The following is a 15,709-nucleotide window of genomic DNA, read 5'->3' on the forward strand; positions in this document are numbered from 1 at the left end:
CGGGCCGGGCAGCGGACAGGCTCTGTGTTCCCTCCGGCCCGCGACGGGCTTTGTGCTGCACCTGCTCCTCATCCCGTGTTAAGTGGATAATACTCGATATTGGATAAGGGCACAACTCTCATTATTGCTTCTGCCTCGAGATGAAGGCGTTCCTACTTGCTATGGAAAGTGTTTCGTGCTAACTCCTAAAAGCCGCATTTACCTTTTCCACAGTTGCAGTGTGTTGGTAATGGTAATCATCCAGCTGTTGAAAACGTCTCCTTGGGTCGGTCTTCTCTGTTGTTCCCAACAGTAATGGTTGAGTTTCCATCAATTAGGAGAAACACTAGTGGTCCTTAAGTGCGTGACCTTACTTATTTTGCTGTTGATTCTCATCCCACTGCTACTATCCAGATCATCCTATTCTTTATGATACCATGGTCACTTACAATATTCGTGAAACTTCTGGGGATTAAGAACTTTGTATTTAATACTTTACTAGCACTTGCTAATATATGCTAATATATTTTCTATCTCAGAGGAAACATTAGGCTGTAAAGCAGCAGGACAGAGAGGACCAAGGGGTAAAGATAAAAGAGCAGAAAGAGAAAGAACAGGAGCGTTTTCAGGATTTAGTGTCACTGGTCTAGATAGATGTTGGAAATCCAGAAGACTAAAGTGGGGCTGCAGCTTAGGCAGAGCTGCTTCATGTGCTGGGCCAGAAGCAGTTCTGCTCTCTGAGCTCACAGCTTGAGAATGATTGTATTCTTAGTGTACTGCTTTTGCTACTGTGGAGTGTTTGCCTTAGGGAAATTGGAAAACCTGTTACCTGAACCATTTAAAACAGACTGAAAAACTAGATAAGGGGGTAAAAACCCCAAGCCTTTTCTGGCCTTTAGACTGCCCTAGGTATGGTATGAGTTTTATGGATTTTATGTAACAGTGCACTCCTTACAAAATTCAGAACAAATCAGTCATTCTTGATGGTCATGTTGAAGCCAAGGTAGTGAGTAAAATGGTCTTTTTTTTTTTTTTTTTTTTTTTTTTTCCCTGGCAAACACATGATCTGTTGTGTGGACTGATAATATGGCCTTTACGAATGAACACGACCCAAGCACCTTTTTACTGAGGTCGCACAGGCTGTGATTTCACAACACATACAAGCCTTACCTTGAGAGCTGAGGTTAGACTTTTTTTCAGCTATTAAATGAATCTGTCGGTTTAATGATGAAATCTACGGGCTGTTCCCAGCTTGTCTCCACTTTTATCTGTGCTTGTGATAAGACTTGCAGAAGAAAGGTATTTTATTTATAGCAGAGGTAATTGTTACATGTATATCTGCTGTCAGGATTTTTTATTATTGTAAGTCACCATGGTTTCAGCCATGAAAACTCTGAACCTGTAGCTTTTGTGGAGGGATAATAGACTGATATGGCCTGATAATAGAGTTAATACTTTATAATTTTGGAAAAATCTGTATGTGTTGTAGTTTCAGATACAAGATAGTTCCCTCTTAGGAACTTGTTGTTAACTGCTTTCTCGCCAGCAGAGGTCTAGCTAAGATACCAATTTCAAAGCTGGACCAGGGTAAATCTCTTGCTGATGGCACATCAACAGCATGTTTTAATGACTGGTTGTGCCTGTAAGTTCCTCTAGATGTGGTTTCCCTGTCATACCTGGCCAGTGGGACGGATGTGATGGTATTAGAAACTGGAAGTTCAGAAATACTCAGCAAGTCAGTAATGAAAGGTGAGGAGCCATCAGCAAATGTCTGTCTCAGAATCACGAAAGCTGAGAGCTCAGTGTTATGTCAAGCCTGTTCCATCGGGGCATGTAAGCAGCTTATTGAAGACAATATGATTTTTCATATACCTACAACTAAGCGTGCTGAACCATACCAGTGTTGACCTCTGGTGAATCAATACATAGTCTCAAATTCTCAGACATAATTAGCAGCGAAGTATCTCAGTTTTTATGTACAACACACCTCAAGAAAAACAGCAGTTAGCCTCTCTAGCAATGCCAGTGAGAAATTGGCTGTTTAACAGAATGTATAATGTCCTCCTATTCAACATTATATTGACTATATGTTGGAGAAATGAGAGGCACAAAAGCATAAAAAGTGATGCCATAGATTAAGAAGAAAAATTAGCTATCATGCAAGTTTACTGTAAAGCACAGTTATTTGCCACAGTGTTTTGAGGACAAAAATGAAAAAGCCTTTCTAATACATTTCACCATTATCTCCTAGATGCTTTTGTTAAAATCAACATAGAAAATAACAGGAAGCAATTAAATAATGCTAAAATAACATTTGAGGTGATTGAGCAGACATCCTTTTGCACTTTAATCAGCCCTATGCACTTTGAAGAGCGGTTTAAGAAAGTGGTGGGCTATCAGCAGGAAGATCTCTTCCACTTTTATGTGGAACCTTGATTTATTGTGCAGGTTTTAGAATCTATAGAAGACATATAGATTGCAGGTTTGCTCATGTTTCATTTAACTTAACTACAGCTGTCTAAACATGGAACTGAACTCGTAAGCTAGCTTTTATGATGGTCTTTGGAGAAACAATTTCATTCCAGAGCAATTTGGTACTGCGAAAAAAACTACTTTTAAATGTAAAACAAAGCTAAAATTAAAATGCCATTTTGTTTGAGCTCCAACAGCAAGAGATAATAAAAAGCTATTTACAGTTTGTTTGATATATTATGTAACTTGCACTCTGTGTGTATGTAGCTGTGTCTTACTGCCTAGCTCTACTGTTCGGCAAATAGCTGTAAATTAAAAAAGATATTGTAGTTTTTCCTATTATGAGACAAACTCCCAAATGCTTTCACTTTGGACTGGCATTGTTTTGTCTGCAAAAGTGTGTTTTGTGGTGGTGAGATATAAACTGGTTTATCTATGCCTTTAGGTGCAACATGGATAATATAACTTTATCAGGACAATTCTACTGCCAAGTCCTAGTTAAATTTGAAGGGTCCTTAAGGTGCTGAAGTTTCTACCCAGAAGAGAGAAATTCTGCATGTTCCCTATTAGCGCCTGCTAATTCATGCCTTCCCTGCCTGGTTTGTTTTGGTTTTTTTTTTTGGCGACTTTGCAGATTCTCATGAAAAGAGTTGCTTGCTTATGTTGAGTAAAATCTAACGGCCATCTCGCTATTTCCTTTTGGCATGGATATGCTGATCTTGTGCAGCACTTTACAGAATACAAAACACAAAAAAAGATGCAGCCGTAGAACTATATAGGGCTGGAATGAAGTGTGTGTGGAGGAGGAGATGACTAAGGAAATTATGTATTAACTTGATCCTGGCTGCTACCTCTAGAAAGGGCAAGCTGAGGCCTGGTCTTATCTGTTGATGTCAGAAAGTTGAAGTCCAGTATGCTTGTATGCTGGAAGCTAGATCAGGCGAATCAGTGTATGGGTAGATAGTCCTCTGTCTCCAAGGGGGTTCAGTTTCTAGCAATTCGCAACCTGTTTTCTTAATAGTATTTTAATTGAACAACTCAGGATGGGGAGCAGGAGAGGATCATGAGTAAGAATGATCAGAGAAAGACTAATTTTATTTTGTTGTAAATAAGTTTAATTTTATTTAGTAGTCACACTAATGAGTACCATTTTTGTGCCCAGTTTTCTTTAGGTTTAGGCAATGTTTGCTGCAGAATATTTAAGGGTAGGATGAGATGATTACTCGATTACCGGAACACCACTGATTAAATGGGTGTGCTGCCTACCTGCATGTCAGCCAATGTCAATGAGTGAGGGGTGGGAGAGGAGATTTTAGTTACTAGCCCGTGAAACACTTCCTCTGACATTCCTTGTAGCACCTGCCACAGCTTAGCATATATACTGGATAAACCCACAAATAATGTTTTAGTACTAGTCTAGACAGGGTAGATCAACCCCAAACCTAGTAATTGCAGGTTAGATTTGAAATTGCCTTTATTTGCTCTCATCTCTGGGCAGCAAAAGGTGAAAACTGTAGCCTGCTCTGAAAAATCTGACAATATTAGAAGCAAGGGGAAAAACAGGGTCTTGAAGATCAGCACTTCTGGCTGTACATGTTACTAACCTTTGGGAAGGTAACACAGATCTACAGTCAGAAAACTGTAAGGAATCACCACAAAAGAGTAAACCCTTGGGTCCTCACCTGCAGTTCTTTTCACATATGTGGGGCTGGATACAAGATTTCTCATGCTGGTTCTAGAAAAAAGTACCTATTATCTCCTGATAAGAAACATTAATGACATCTCCCAGTCCACTAATAATGCATTTATGAATCACTGTGCTTTTTTTTTGTTTGTTTTATAAGAGAGTCATAGCTGTAGAACTGAATCACCCGTGAAGCAGGAAGCCAGAATTCTTGCTCTTCTCTACTTATTACAATTATTCCTGATTTTAAAGGAGGTGAGCAAATAAAAAGGAGAGAAAAGCTCCTGTCCCAACAGACAGAGTAGTCCTGGAAATCAAGCCTGCTCTCTTTCTTCTTGTGCTGAGGAATGAAATTCATTTGAAGTAACTAGTGTGGGATAAACCAGGTGTTCTTGTATTACTGAAGCTTAGAAATAACTTTTGGTGGAAAGAACAATAACGACTGGCAAATCTAAAAAAAAACCCCAATCAGCCAACCATGATACCATTAAACTTCTAATACAGATCCCACACCAAAAATCAAATGCTGTAAAAAAACGTCCTCTGCTAGCTTAAAAGAAATATAACATTGATAAAAGATATTCACTTTAGAAAATGAAGAGAAATTTTGCCTCATGCCCTCACCCTTTCCAACTCCCAACACTGGCATAAATGGCAAATTTCCTAATTCTTACTCTTAAATGGTACAGCTACACTGAGCTATCACACCCATATATAGCAATAAATCTTTTATGTGGCAACAAAGACTCCATGAGTATACCCAAGAAAGTGAATTGGGCTAACCTGGCATTTGGGCTGATGCATGTGCACAAAAGAAGCCGGTTCTTGTAGCGTCAGTGCCTGCAAGCTGTCATTTTGCTCTAGTTCTGCTGCCCTCATCCCGCTGGGTGTTTGTGTAAAGAAAGAAGTGGAAGCACAGAAATTCACTTGTGAAGCTCATTAGCAGAACACACAGCACAGCACTGGCTGTCACCCTTCCTAGCACTCTGTCGAGGCTGAACTCTCTCACTGTCACCTCAACATCTCAATTCATGGCAAGGAAATACATTCATTTTGTCTCTGTGGGCAGATGTAGATGTTTCTTTAGGGATACTGACTTGATTTAGAAAAAAATAGCAAAGCTTTCTATGATTTTTACAATAGTTTATGCCAATATAACAATTTTACGAGCACAATATTAGTTTCAGAGTATTTTTTTATTACTGTTTCAGTTGTACAATTTCAACATTAGAGAACAATACATAATGTACAGTACATAGCTTGCGTTGTTCCCAGGTTTTAAAGTCATGTGTCAAGGTTCAGGCTGCAGAATAGAGTTCACCATTCCTAAAATGAAAGCAGGCACATACCATACTATCTTGCTGCAGTGTTAGTGCAATCTTGTTTGGCAAATGTAACATTAGAAGCACCACCTGCCATTAGGCTACTGTATGTACCAGAGGATTACTAACATGGAGTCTTAATGTTCTGCCCTTCTGTCCCTATAGCATTTGTTCACATCAAAGTGACATTACTAGAAAAACACATTGATAAGCAGTTTTCTCCTTGGTTTCAAAAGTCAGTGAAAGAGTACAGCTCGAGAAACACCTCACAAAATGAAACTACAAGTCTGATAGACATTTTGCATAGTTAAATTTATGTCAGGATAAACTTGGGTCTCTGGATTATTTTTTTTCTTCCAGCCTTTCAGCTTTTGCTTTGAGCTGAAACAGTTATTCAGAACACTCATTCACTGTTCAGACCACGTGGTCACTCTAGATACTTTTCCATTTCTTTGGTTACCTTCTTTTCCTTAACATCTCTTAACCTTTTTTTTTTTTTTATTCCTCCTACAGCAATACACAGTTCTGGACATTCACTCCCTCCCCTTTGGCTACTCCTATTTATTCAGCTTTTTCCTCCTATTCAGTCACTTCCACTCTCTCCTGTTACTCTTGCCAACGTCTCTGGGCTCTTTCTCATCTTCAACCATTGTGATTTTTCTCTTGATAAAATGTCACAGTCTTCTTGTTGCATCCAGTTGCTATTGCTATTTGCAATAGCTCTTCTAAATCCTTTAAAAACATTCACCTCTGAGGCCCTCATTCTTTCCATGTTTACACATGGATGTAACCCCAATGATTCCAATGGTTTTACATGCAAAGTGACACATAAAATCGAACCCATTGCCTTGAATCATAGTTGCAAAGAAAAGAGAGCTAATAGGAAACAGAATGAAAAATTAAAATCTCAGTGTAATAGTGCACATTCCCTCTCTTGAAGTTGTGCTTTTTTCCTCCCTCTTGGTATGAAGCTGAACATCTTCACAGTGTCAACTTACTGGCACACTTTTCTGTTACAATAATATTAAACAAGTCTGATCACATTTGCTTCTTTAATCTGTTGTACAGGTTGTTCTAAATTCCCACTGTTCTCTGTTGAATTCTTTTTAACTAGTGCCTAGCATCAGGAAAAATCTGCCTCCTACCTGTTGATGCCAGAATGGGAGAGAAAAAATTCACATGCATCCATGTAATGCAGAAAGCACACTTTAAAGAACATCACAGGGCAGCCTGGATCACTGCCTATAGCATGAGCAGTTTTGCAAGCAAGTTTTGCACACCTACTGCGTACAAAATGAAAGCTGTACTTTCTTCACAGTCAAAAGCAAGTAAGTTGTAATTCTGATGGTCTGCAAATTATTTTTTACCTGTAATTGTTAACTTTTGTTTCTGTTTCAGGTTTGGGTTTTGTTTTCTTGTTTTGGTGAAAGTTGAACAAAACAAGCCCAGCATTCAGTAGCATAGGGACCCAAGCCATGTTTTGTTCATTTGTCCCAGTCCTGGGCACTGGCAACAGGTAGGAACGTGACTACAAATAGACAGAGACCTCCTGTTTTCACACAGCTCTGCCCGAGCACAGTACACCATTCAGATTTTAAGCCTGCACACAAGCTGATTACTTGCATGCATTAAGAACCACTTTGAGTATTTAACTGCATATATTTTTTAGTATGGCCTTAGGCTAATTTTTCTGTAAGTTAAAACATTTAAAAGGAAAATACTTCATAAAAAACACTATATGTTTTGAGATAAGCTAGTGCTTGTGAAAAGTGCTAGGTTAATAACTTTGGAAAGTGCAGTCCTCCGTATAGCCAAAGAACATAGACAGCAACAGTGCAGACATCCCTGCTCTGCCTGCAGCAGTTGAGGTGCTGACACAGGGAAGTAGGGGAGGGTGATTAGCCCCTAGGTTGATTCTCTGCTGACATACACAAGGATACCAGTTCTGGAGCTGATGGTTGCAGTCTGAGCACCTGTCAGTCACAGCATGACTGCTAACACTAACCTAACCTGACGTACTGTACAAAACAGCTACCAGTTAACAACTTTATTACTCCCCTTCTTAGTCAACTTTGAATTGTCATCCTTGAGGTAGACTACCAGATATTCCAACATACTTTCCCTGCACCTTTCAGTATCACCTATTTCAAGTAAAAAATAGCTATTTTCAAACACTGTAGCTAGCGATTTCACTTTTGCCTACAGCACCATCCATACTGTATCATGTCTGGAATGAGCTCTTCTGTATTACATTTGATGCTTTACATTTTCAAAGCACATCCAAAAATCAGCTAAATGAGGATTGCGTTAAACTCTACAATTTAATCATAGTATATGATTATATATAGTGTATATATATATATATATATATATATTATATCTGTATAGTTTTATGGCCAAGTTACAAGCCCCTGAGAACAGAGTTTATGCAGAAACACTGGCACCAATAACACTAGAGGATGCAGCTTTATTTAGATGTAATTAGCATAGAAAGCACCTGAAATTATTTATATTTTCTATTTATAATAGATTAACTCTTTGGATATTTTCATAACTATATTAAGAATACGTTTGTTAATCTTAACATCCATTGTGGGAAGATTATATTTACACACAAATTCATGAAGACTTGATGCTGAAAGAGCAAGAAGGGAAGAAAAGAAAGTGCCTGATCCTGTGCCCTTATATACATGGGGTAGTGCCTTTAAATCAACTCATATGAGTATGGGTCCTGTGTCTGAATAGGTGTCACAGGTTCAGGTCCATAATGCTTTATGCATCTATGATTTTGAAAAACTACTCTTTAAACTATTTTTACAAATACATTCTACAGTAACTGTGTCTATGGGCTCAGGCATCCAGCCCTGAGAGAAACATGAAGTCTGTCCCCTGCATTTTGTAAAATCTACCAAATGGGGCACATGTCTAGAAGTAGCTGCTTTTACAACTCTGCAGTGAAATGCTCCTGTCTGCCTCACACAGGATACTACGGTCCCTCAAGCCTCCTAGTCTGCGCTGGGCCCCATCAGGAACAGTTGCTCTTTCACTGATTGTAAGACTTGGACAAGTGAGTCTTGGTGAAAAAGTAACAGCTTGCTTAAAATGCAAAACAAGCCAAAACCCAATTAAAAATAAAGTAGATTTCAACTTGTCACCCACCTTGTTTGTGTTTTTATATCTACCTACAGATGTTGTCCAAAAAAGAAAGAGACTTCAGTTCAAGGATAACAACATTACATCATTTGTGAAAATGAAACCATACACTTTTCAGAGTACAGGAGCTTCTTATATTGGTTACATTCTTCATTAACGTTCTTCTCTCCTAACACTGTGAATACAACTTGGTTTGCAACATATTTCAGAAGACAAACTAAACATGTTTGCAATACTTTGACAAGAAAATGGAATCCTTTCCAAACTTGACAAAATTTTTGTAGGTAAAAAGTGCAAATTTGTGTATATTACCTCTGAGCATTTTACACTGCTACCTACAGGGAATTTCAAAGCATCCTTCATTTTGATGTGATTTACCAGTTGAATAATACATTTTGACCAAGAGTCATAAAGTATATTTGACTGCTGCCTCCTGACTGTACAGATGCAAAGAACACCTTGAAAGGGGAAAAAAAGAAAAAGAAAAGAAGCTACTGTTAGTTTACATCTATGAGAATATTTTTATCTATACAGGAAATCTGAGAGAATGCCACAGTCCCAAATACAAGGAGATATATATATCTATCTATCTATATATATATCTCTATATATATATCTCACAATTTAATTTTAATCCCATGAGAAACTTTTAAAAGTGAAATGGTGCTTGTGGTACAACTGGGATATGTTTTTTTTAATATTTTTTTCCAATTTGGAAAGGCACAAGAGAATATTTAAAAATAATTAATTAATCCAAACAGTTTTGGGGCCCCAGTTTTCTAAATATGTCAGCGAGACTAAGGAGATTTCACAGAACATTTATCAAGAACATCATGCAAAAAATCATACTTGATTATCCATACTCTAGTGCCTGCAATATCTCAAATGTTAGAATGTTGGGGTTTTTTTCCCCATGATGGCTGCTCTGAATTGCCTGTAATTTCAGAAGCCCGGGAGAGGCAGTCCTGTAGTTGGGCATTATCAGGGCTGGCTCACTAGCCCTCCCCACTCAACCTGTTGTGCTGGAGTCTGGCCAGTTAGCAATGTCTGTATTTGTTATCACCTCTGGTATCAGTTAAGGCTCGGTGAAATAGGAGTTACAACAGAACTGGCTGAAGTAGGGTGGTGTGAAAGTGCAGAATATCTGTAGTGAATGCTTTGTGGGGTCAGTGACTACATTTGCTTTGAATGGGGAAGTTATACTAAGGTAAGATATAATCAATGTAAAACCAAAGTTACAAAGATTAAATAGTGTCATAGTCAACTATTACTCATTTTTGCTAAATCACCACACTGTAATCATCTCTGTACCTTGTCATTTCTTTCACATAGAAATTTTAGCTTCTGTGCTTTCTTGTGCATAAATACTCCTTCCAGATTTCCTGTTTCCACTGAGCGTAGTTCAATTGCCTTCTCTCCCCAGCCCATGACCTGATTAGACTGAAGATAAGCTTAAAGAAAAAAAAAAAGATTTTATGCTATTTAACAGCTGAAAGACTAATTCTTGCCTTATTTATGTTAATATGAATCTGAAACATTTGTCTTTGATAACAATATATTCCGAATTACTGATATTTTACGTTTACACAAAAAGCCTTGGGAACAGTAACTAAATTTCAGTTTCTTCTCTCAGACTTATTTTGGACTCTAGACATAAATCTTAAGTATGCTTCTAATCTATATTTTAAAATTACAGAAGGTGGGAGGAAAGCTCTGAAGGGCATCTTGTTTAACCCCCACCCCCAAAGCAGGGCCAAGAGAGCCAAGGTTATCCGGGACCTTGTCCAAACATGTTCTGATGGATATTTCACAAGCTCTCTGAGCCCCTGCTGCAATGCATCATTCCTTTCAAGGTTAGAAATTTCTTCCCAATACCTAGTTGAGATTTCTGTTGATGCAACTTGTGCCCGTTTTTGCCTCTCATCCTTTCACAATACATGTCCAAGAAAAGTCTTGACTGTCTTTTCTATACCCTCCCATTAGGAAATCGGGTTTGTATTTACTACCGAGTTCAGCTTAGTCTGAAACCTAAATACTTTTGAGTCTGAGACTATGGCATGATTTATTCGGTGTCCTTACCTACTGTCTTCCCATCACTGGTTAAATGCAGTATCTCCAAAACTGAAAGAAGATTTCAGCACTGTGGAAGCTTACTATGTTACTCTCTTTAAATCTGGTGATTCGATGAGAAATCAGAAGAGTGATGAAAGAGTTAACACCACAGATAGCAAATTAGGCACAGTTTCAATGAAAGCCCTCTGATTAGCGCATGTATAGGCTTGCAAGGTGAAAACACATTATTTATGCTCTAATGATAGTCAGTGCTCAGAAAATGTTCTTCTTGCTTGACTATGAACTGTTATTTCATTAGTCCAAGAATTCCGGTGCTCTGAAATGATGTAGAGGGAATGTGTGCATTTGACTGTTTTTTAGCTTCAGTGGACAGTGCTTGCCTGCCCTATATTATTAGTGCAAACAATGTCTGTTCCTTAAAACCTTCCATGTTGATTTAGGGTTTTGTCTAAAAATTAAGCTTCCAGTACACACTAATACAGGAAGCAACAGTCTGCGATCCTACTTTAGAAGGACAGCAGAAAATAAAGGCAATATGCCTGAGTGACTGTACATCTAGCAGCTGTTGATTTAATATTAACTTGAAATCCTTGCTTTATAATTCTGGTCAGAACAAGTGTATGAAAATTATGCCTCCTTGGAAATGTGTGTGGTTTGGCTACAATGGGATTTTAGTTCCCTCAAAGTCTACAAATTTCCCCTAAATCTGTTTAGTATACTTTCAGTTATTCTTTGTTCACACTGAAGGCTTCCCTACCACTAGAGCTGAGAGCAAGAAAATTCTTTCCCAGTATCCCAGCCATGTGGAAAGAGGAAGCAACCATCCTGTTTGAAAAGCAAACCAGCAGTGAGCAACTGAGGATAAGTGGGAGGAGTGGGGGGAAGGGTATTTTCTAAAAATTGAACACCTGAAATCAATACATTTTAAAATTTTCCCTTATGCTTCGGTTCCTAGGCTTGCACAACCAGGCACCCCTGCTACAGGCTGAGAAGACTGTCATTAACGTTTCTGAATCATCACAGCAGTAGCATGGTGAGCACAGGGCAGCACCCATGCACTACATGGTTACTATCTAAAAAGGTAGGCCCAGACCACACTTAAAATGAAGAAGATAAGAATGGTACAATACTCAAACATTTGCTATTTTTCATAACAGCCAACACCACATCATTAACCTTCTCAAATTTCGCTTTTGAACACAGCAGAGACAAAGGCACGCTATGGTTCTGGGGGGTGGGACAGCGAGGCTGGTGCGTATACATAGACAACATGAAAGCATTCTATGGCTATATTGTTTACTATAGGTCATATATTGGGCATAAGCAATCCAGGAGGGTGGTGAGGCCCTGGCACAGGTTGCCCAGAGAAGCTGTGGCTGCCCCCTCCCTGGCAGGGTTCAAGGCCAGGTTGGACGGGGCTTGGAACAACCTGGGCTGGTGGAAGGTGTCCCTGCCCATGGCAGGGGGGTGGAACTAGATGATCTTTAAGGTCCCTTCCAACCCAAACCATTCTGTGATAAAGGTCCAGCAACAAAGACCTAATCCACTCATAAGTCTCCTTATCTTTTCCACCACATGAAATCTGTGCTGGAGCTGTCAGTATGCTGTGTCTCTATCACCTCTATCTGCCTTTGGCAGGTTTCAATTAGATAGCATCCTTGCAGCTCTCAGTGACAGCTCAATTAGGCTCTGTTGCAGCCTCTAGGTCATCCAGCTGGATTTCTGGACCACTACTGCTGCGTTCAGAAGAGACCTGCTCTCCAAGCAGTATTACAGTAGGAACATAATAAAACAGATAGACCCAAGTTCAGCCACTAATGCTCTGCTGGCCAGCCAATATACTGAGAACTTGTCAACTGAGAATGGCAAATTTCAGTTCAAGTAGCACAAAACCTCATTCTTGTGGCAGAATCAAAAAGTTATTTCTCAATTGCATCTGTGGAATAACGTGCCAAAAAAAGGGCTCCATTATACCATTTGTGGGCTTGTCCAATTATAAGGATTTATCTGTACATGGAAATTAATTAGCAGGCTGTGAATTCAAAGGTCAGTACTGAGTCTTGATAATCTTCCCATGTGGGAGCACTTACACGTGTTTCATGTGAAATTAATTGAGAACAGATTAGATACTCAGAATAAAGTTGTCTTATTCTGAAACAAAAGCTCCTGTACCATGAGCAACTTAGGATATAGTTATTTTGAGTCCACTTTCCACCGCAACAAGCTTTAGATAAGAATACCCTATGCTTCCTGCTGGCAACATATAAGGTGTTTATATTACAGACAATGCAAGATTGTACTGCTTTCTAGCAACCCCAGACCTGGACAGCCACGCTGGTCCTTTGGACAGCAGCTCATCAGAAAAGGTGTATACTGACTCAGACTGATGTGCCAGTATTGCTTAACGTGCTGGAACAAAGTTATTCAGGGTTCCCTGAAGCCACTCTGCCTCACTGAGATTACTGCCTGTCTTACAAGACCTACAGTTGTGCATGAGCTGTGGTTTTCATTACACCATTTACACCAGCATTACTCCCTCGACATCAAAGGATATGTGGCATAAAGTTAGTATAGAAAAATGAGATCAAAATAAGTTTCTTAACATCAAGTTGAGTAGAGCCCCCATTCAGGGAAGCAACTGCTTCAGGGGCAAATGGTTGAGAGAGATGGAAAGGTGAAAAAAATCACTGAGTCATACTGGATCCATTACTTTCTTCCAAGTGTCAGTGACAGGAGCTAATGATCTCAGTCTCACCCCAGTAGCATACTCAGTCTGAACGAGACAAGTGCACTTGGTACCACACAACCCAGCTACTGCTACAGTCTCACTTCACAACTTTTCTTTTTTAAACTCTTTCCCTTCAGAAATCCCTTTTCTGATCTCATGTACTGAATTTGGTTCACTGCCATAAGCAGTTATTCCCAACTGATCTCTGCATGAGAGCAGAATCAGGACAGCTTTTAGCAAAATATCATAAAATTGGGCATTTCTGATTAGTGTTACAGAAATAGGGCAGGAAAGGGCCTTAATGCACCTTTTCTTCCATCCATATCTCTGTACCACATCAGTATCACTTCTGACAGTTGTTTGTCTAACCTGACCTTGAAGACCTCTAGTGATGGAGACTCCAAAAATTCCCCAGGCAACTGATTCCAGATGAACCAAGAAGTTTGAAATGAACAAACTGAACACGAATTTTAAAAGTCTGACCCACTTTTTGCATGCCTGAGCCATGAAATCAAACTCCGTTTCACAGGGTAAAAAAGTGTACACTGCTTTACTGAATCCCTTTTCAGAGACAGTATGTATGTATGTAGGTGAAATTAAATGCAAAAAAAGCTACTGAATTTTGCTTTTGTATACATGTTTGAGAAAATTGCTTCGGGCAAGCATGCAGCTGGGTCAGACATTGAAAGGAGACTGTCCAGTGATGACATTGCTGACAGTAAAAGATACCAGCTGTTAGAGACCGTACAGATCTTAAAGCTGAGTACACTTTTAGAGAAGCCTTCTTTGGCCCTTCAGTCAAACCCAGTATGCTTCATGAAATTGCGACTTTTATTGGTTCCTCACTCTTTAAGGAAAGTATGTTTATTTATTTATTTGCAGACAAATGAAAGGGAGACATACATGTTGAGGATTGGGAATGGCAATAACCCACAGAGACACCAACGGTGTCCTGTGATATAGCAAAGCCTGTTCCCTCTGAAACCCAGCCTCAAGCTCTCCAATGATGCTGCTGATCACTGATTAGGGACTGATTAGCTACTTGCTTGTACTTCTGTCTGTTGCCCATGCAACTTACTGTCCCCACAGCTAAGCAATTTTGGGTAGGAAAAATGAGGGAGGAGTCAGTAACTTCTCTTGTTCAATTTTGTTAAACAGTTTTACTGCTATTATTTATGTTACCTGGATAGAAGTGGGTATTTTTCTTCCTCCAGTCACAGCTGTGGAGAACTTTCACTAAATGAGAGAGGCTAGAGAGCCAAAATCAAGAAGGAAAAAAACCTAAGGCATGGACAAAGTAAGGAATTGGCCATGGAAGGCAGGTGTTTTTCTGCTGTATGTTCTGGTTAGATTGTACTGGACAAAGGGCTAACACATGCACTTCCCTAACCACCCCAAAGCAACTTAAAAATAAATTTATGACTAAATCTTGGGGTTGCATCTCTGTTCCAAAGCTTCTCTGATCTTTGTTGCTCACTGCTTTGTAATTAGTCCAGTAGAACTGATAACCCAACCCAGAAATGTATCTGGGGTGACAGTTTGCTTGTTCGAATGCTTTTTTTGCTGCTTCTTGGGGAAAAAGTGCGCAGGAGATCTGACCAACAAGAATCATGCAGATATGAGCAGGCATTTTCTGTGCATGAGCTGGACAGCAGCTGTTTCAAGAACTGGTGAGTATGCTGATAGAGCACTGAGGCAGTAATTCAGCCAGCTTTTGGTAAAGCTGTTTCTCTACGTAACATCATTTTTGCTTCTAATATGTACACAGCAAAGGAAATAAGGACCTTTATTGGTTTCCTACTCTTGGAATGTCCAGTTTTGTGCCAACCTTGTAAGACTACATACTGTAAATAATTCATTACTCACATAAAAGGGCAAAAGTGCTTCCAGATCTTATTAACTTGATGTTTCTTAAACCCTTTTTTAATCCTGTTCTATAGAAAGAAAATATTACAGCTATATTTGTATTTAGCCCTACATATGTGAAATATCTTTCAGGTTAAACATAACATAGTACTTCTACGATTTTAATTTCCCATGGGATTTGGGTTTCCTCTCCCCAGTTTCTTATTAACAGATTGGTCACAGAGGTCCCAACTTAAAGACTATGACAGTAAGCTATATTTAGATTCCTTGCCCTAAATCCATCAATTATAATAAAAACGATTCTTTATTTTTCATAGTCCAGATATCCTCACCAACTAAAAATGTTTTCTTTCAAAATACTTGTTTAAAGAAATCAGGAAGCGAGTAAAGGATGACTAGAGAGAACCCTGAGGTTAACACAAGATCCTTCTC

The 15,709-nt window shown here is 39.1% G+C and overlaps 1 protein-coding gene across 1 annotated transcript in view; it reads right to left on the minus strand.

Moving 5' to 3' along the window:
• Positions 1-5,312: 5,312 nt before the first annotated feature.
• Positions 5,313-15,709, minus strand: part of NRK (Nik related kinase) — a 100,764-nt gene continuing 90,367 nt past the window's right edge. Inside the window, exons 29-30 of the mRNA XM_026848441.1 lie at positions 9,922-10,061; positions 5,313-9,068 (exon numbers count right to left, since the gene is read on the minus strand). Coding sequence (XP_026704242.1) covers positions 8,985-9,068; positions 9,922-10,061 — 224 coding nt within the window. The 3' untranslated portion in view covers positions 5,313-8,984. The remainder of the gene's footprint in view (positions 9,069-9,921; positions 10,062-15,709) is intronic.

This window comes from Athene cunicularia (assembly GCF_003259725.1).
Source record: "Athene cunicularia isolate RWA chromosome 4 unlocalized genomic scaffold, athCun1 chr4_part3, whole genome shotgun sequence".
Taxonomy (NCBI): domain Eukaryota; kingdom Metazoa; phylum Chordata; class Aves; order Strigiformes; family Strigidae; genus Athene; species Athene cunicularia.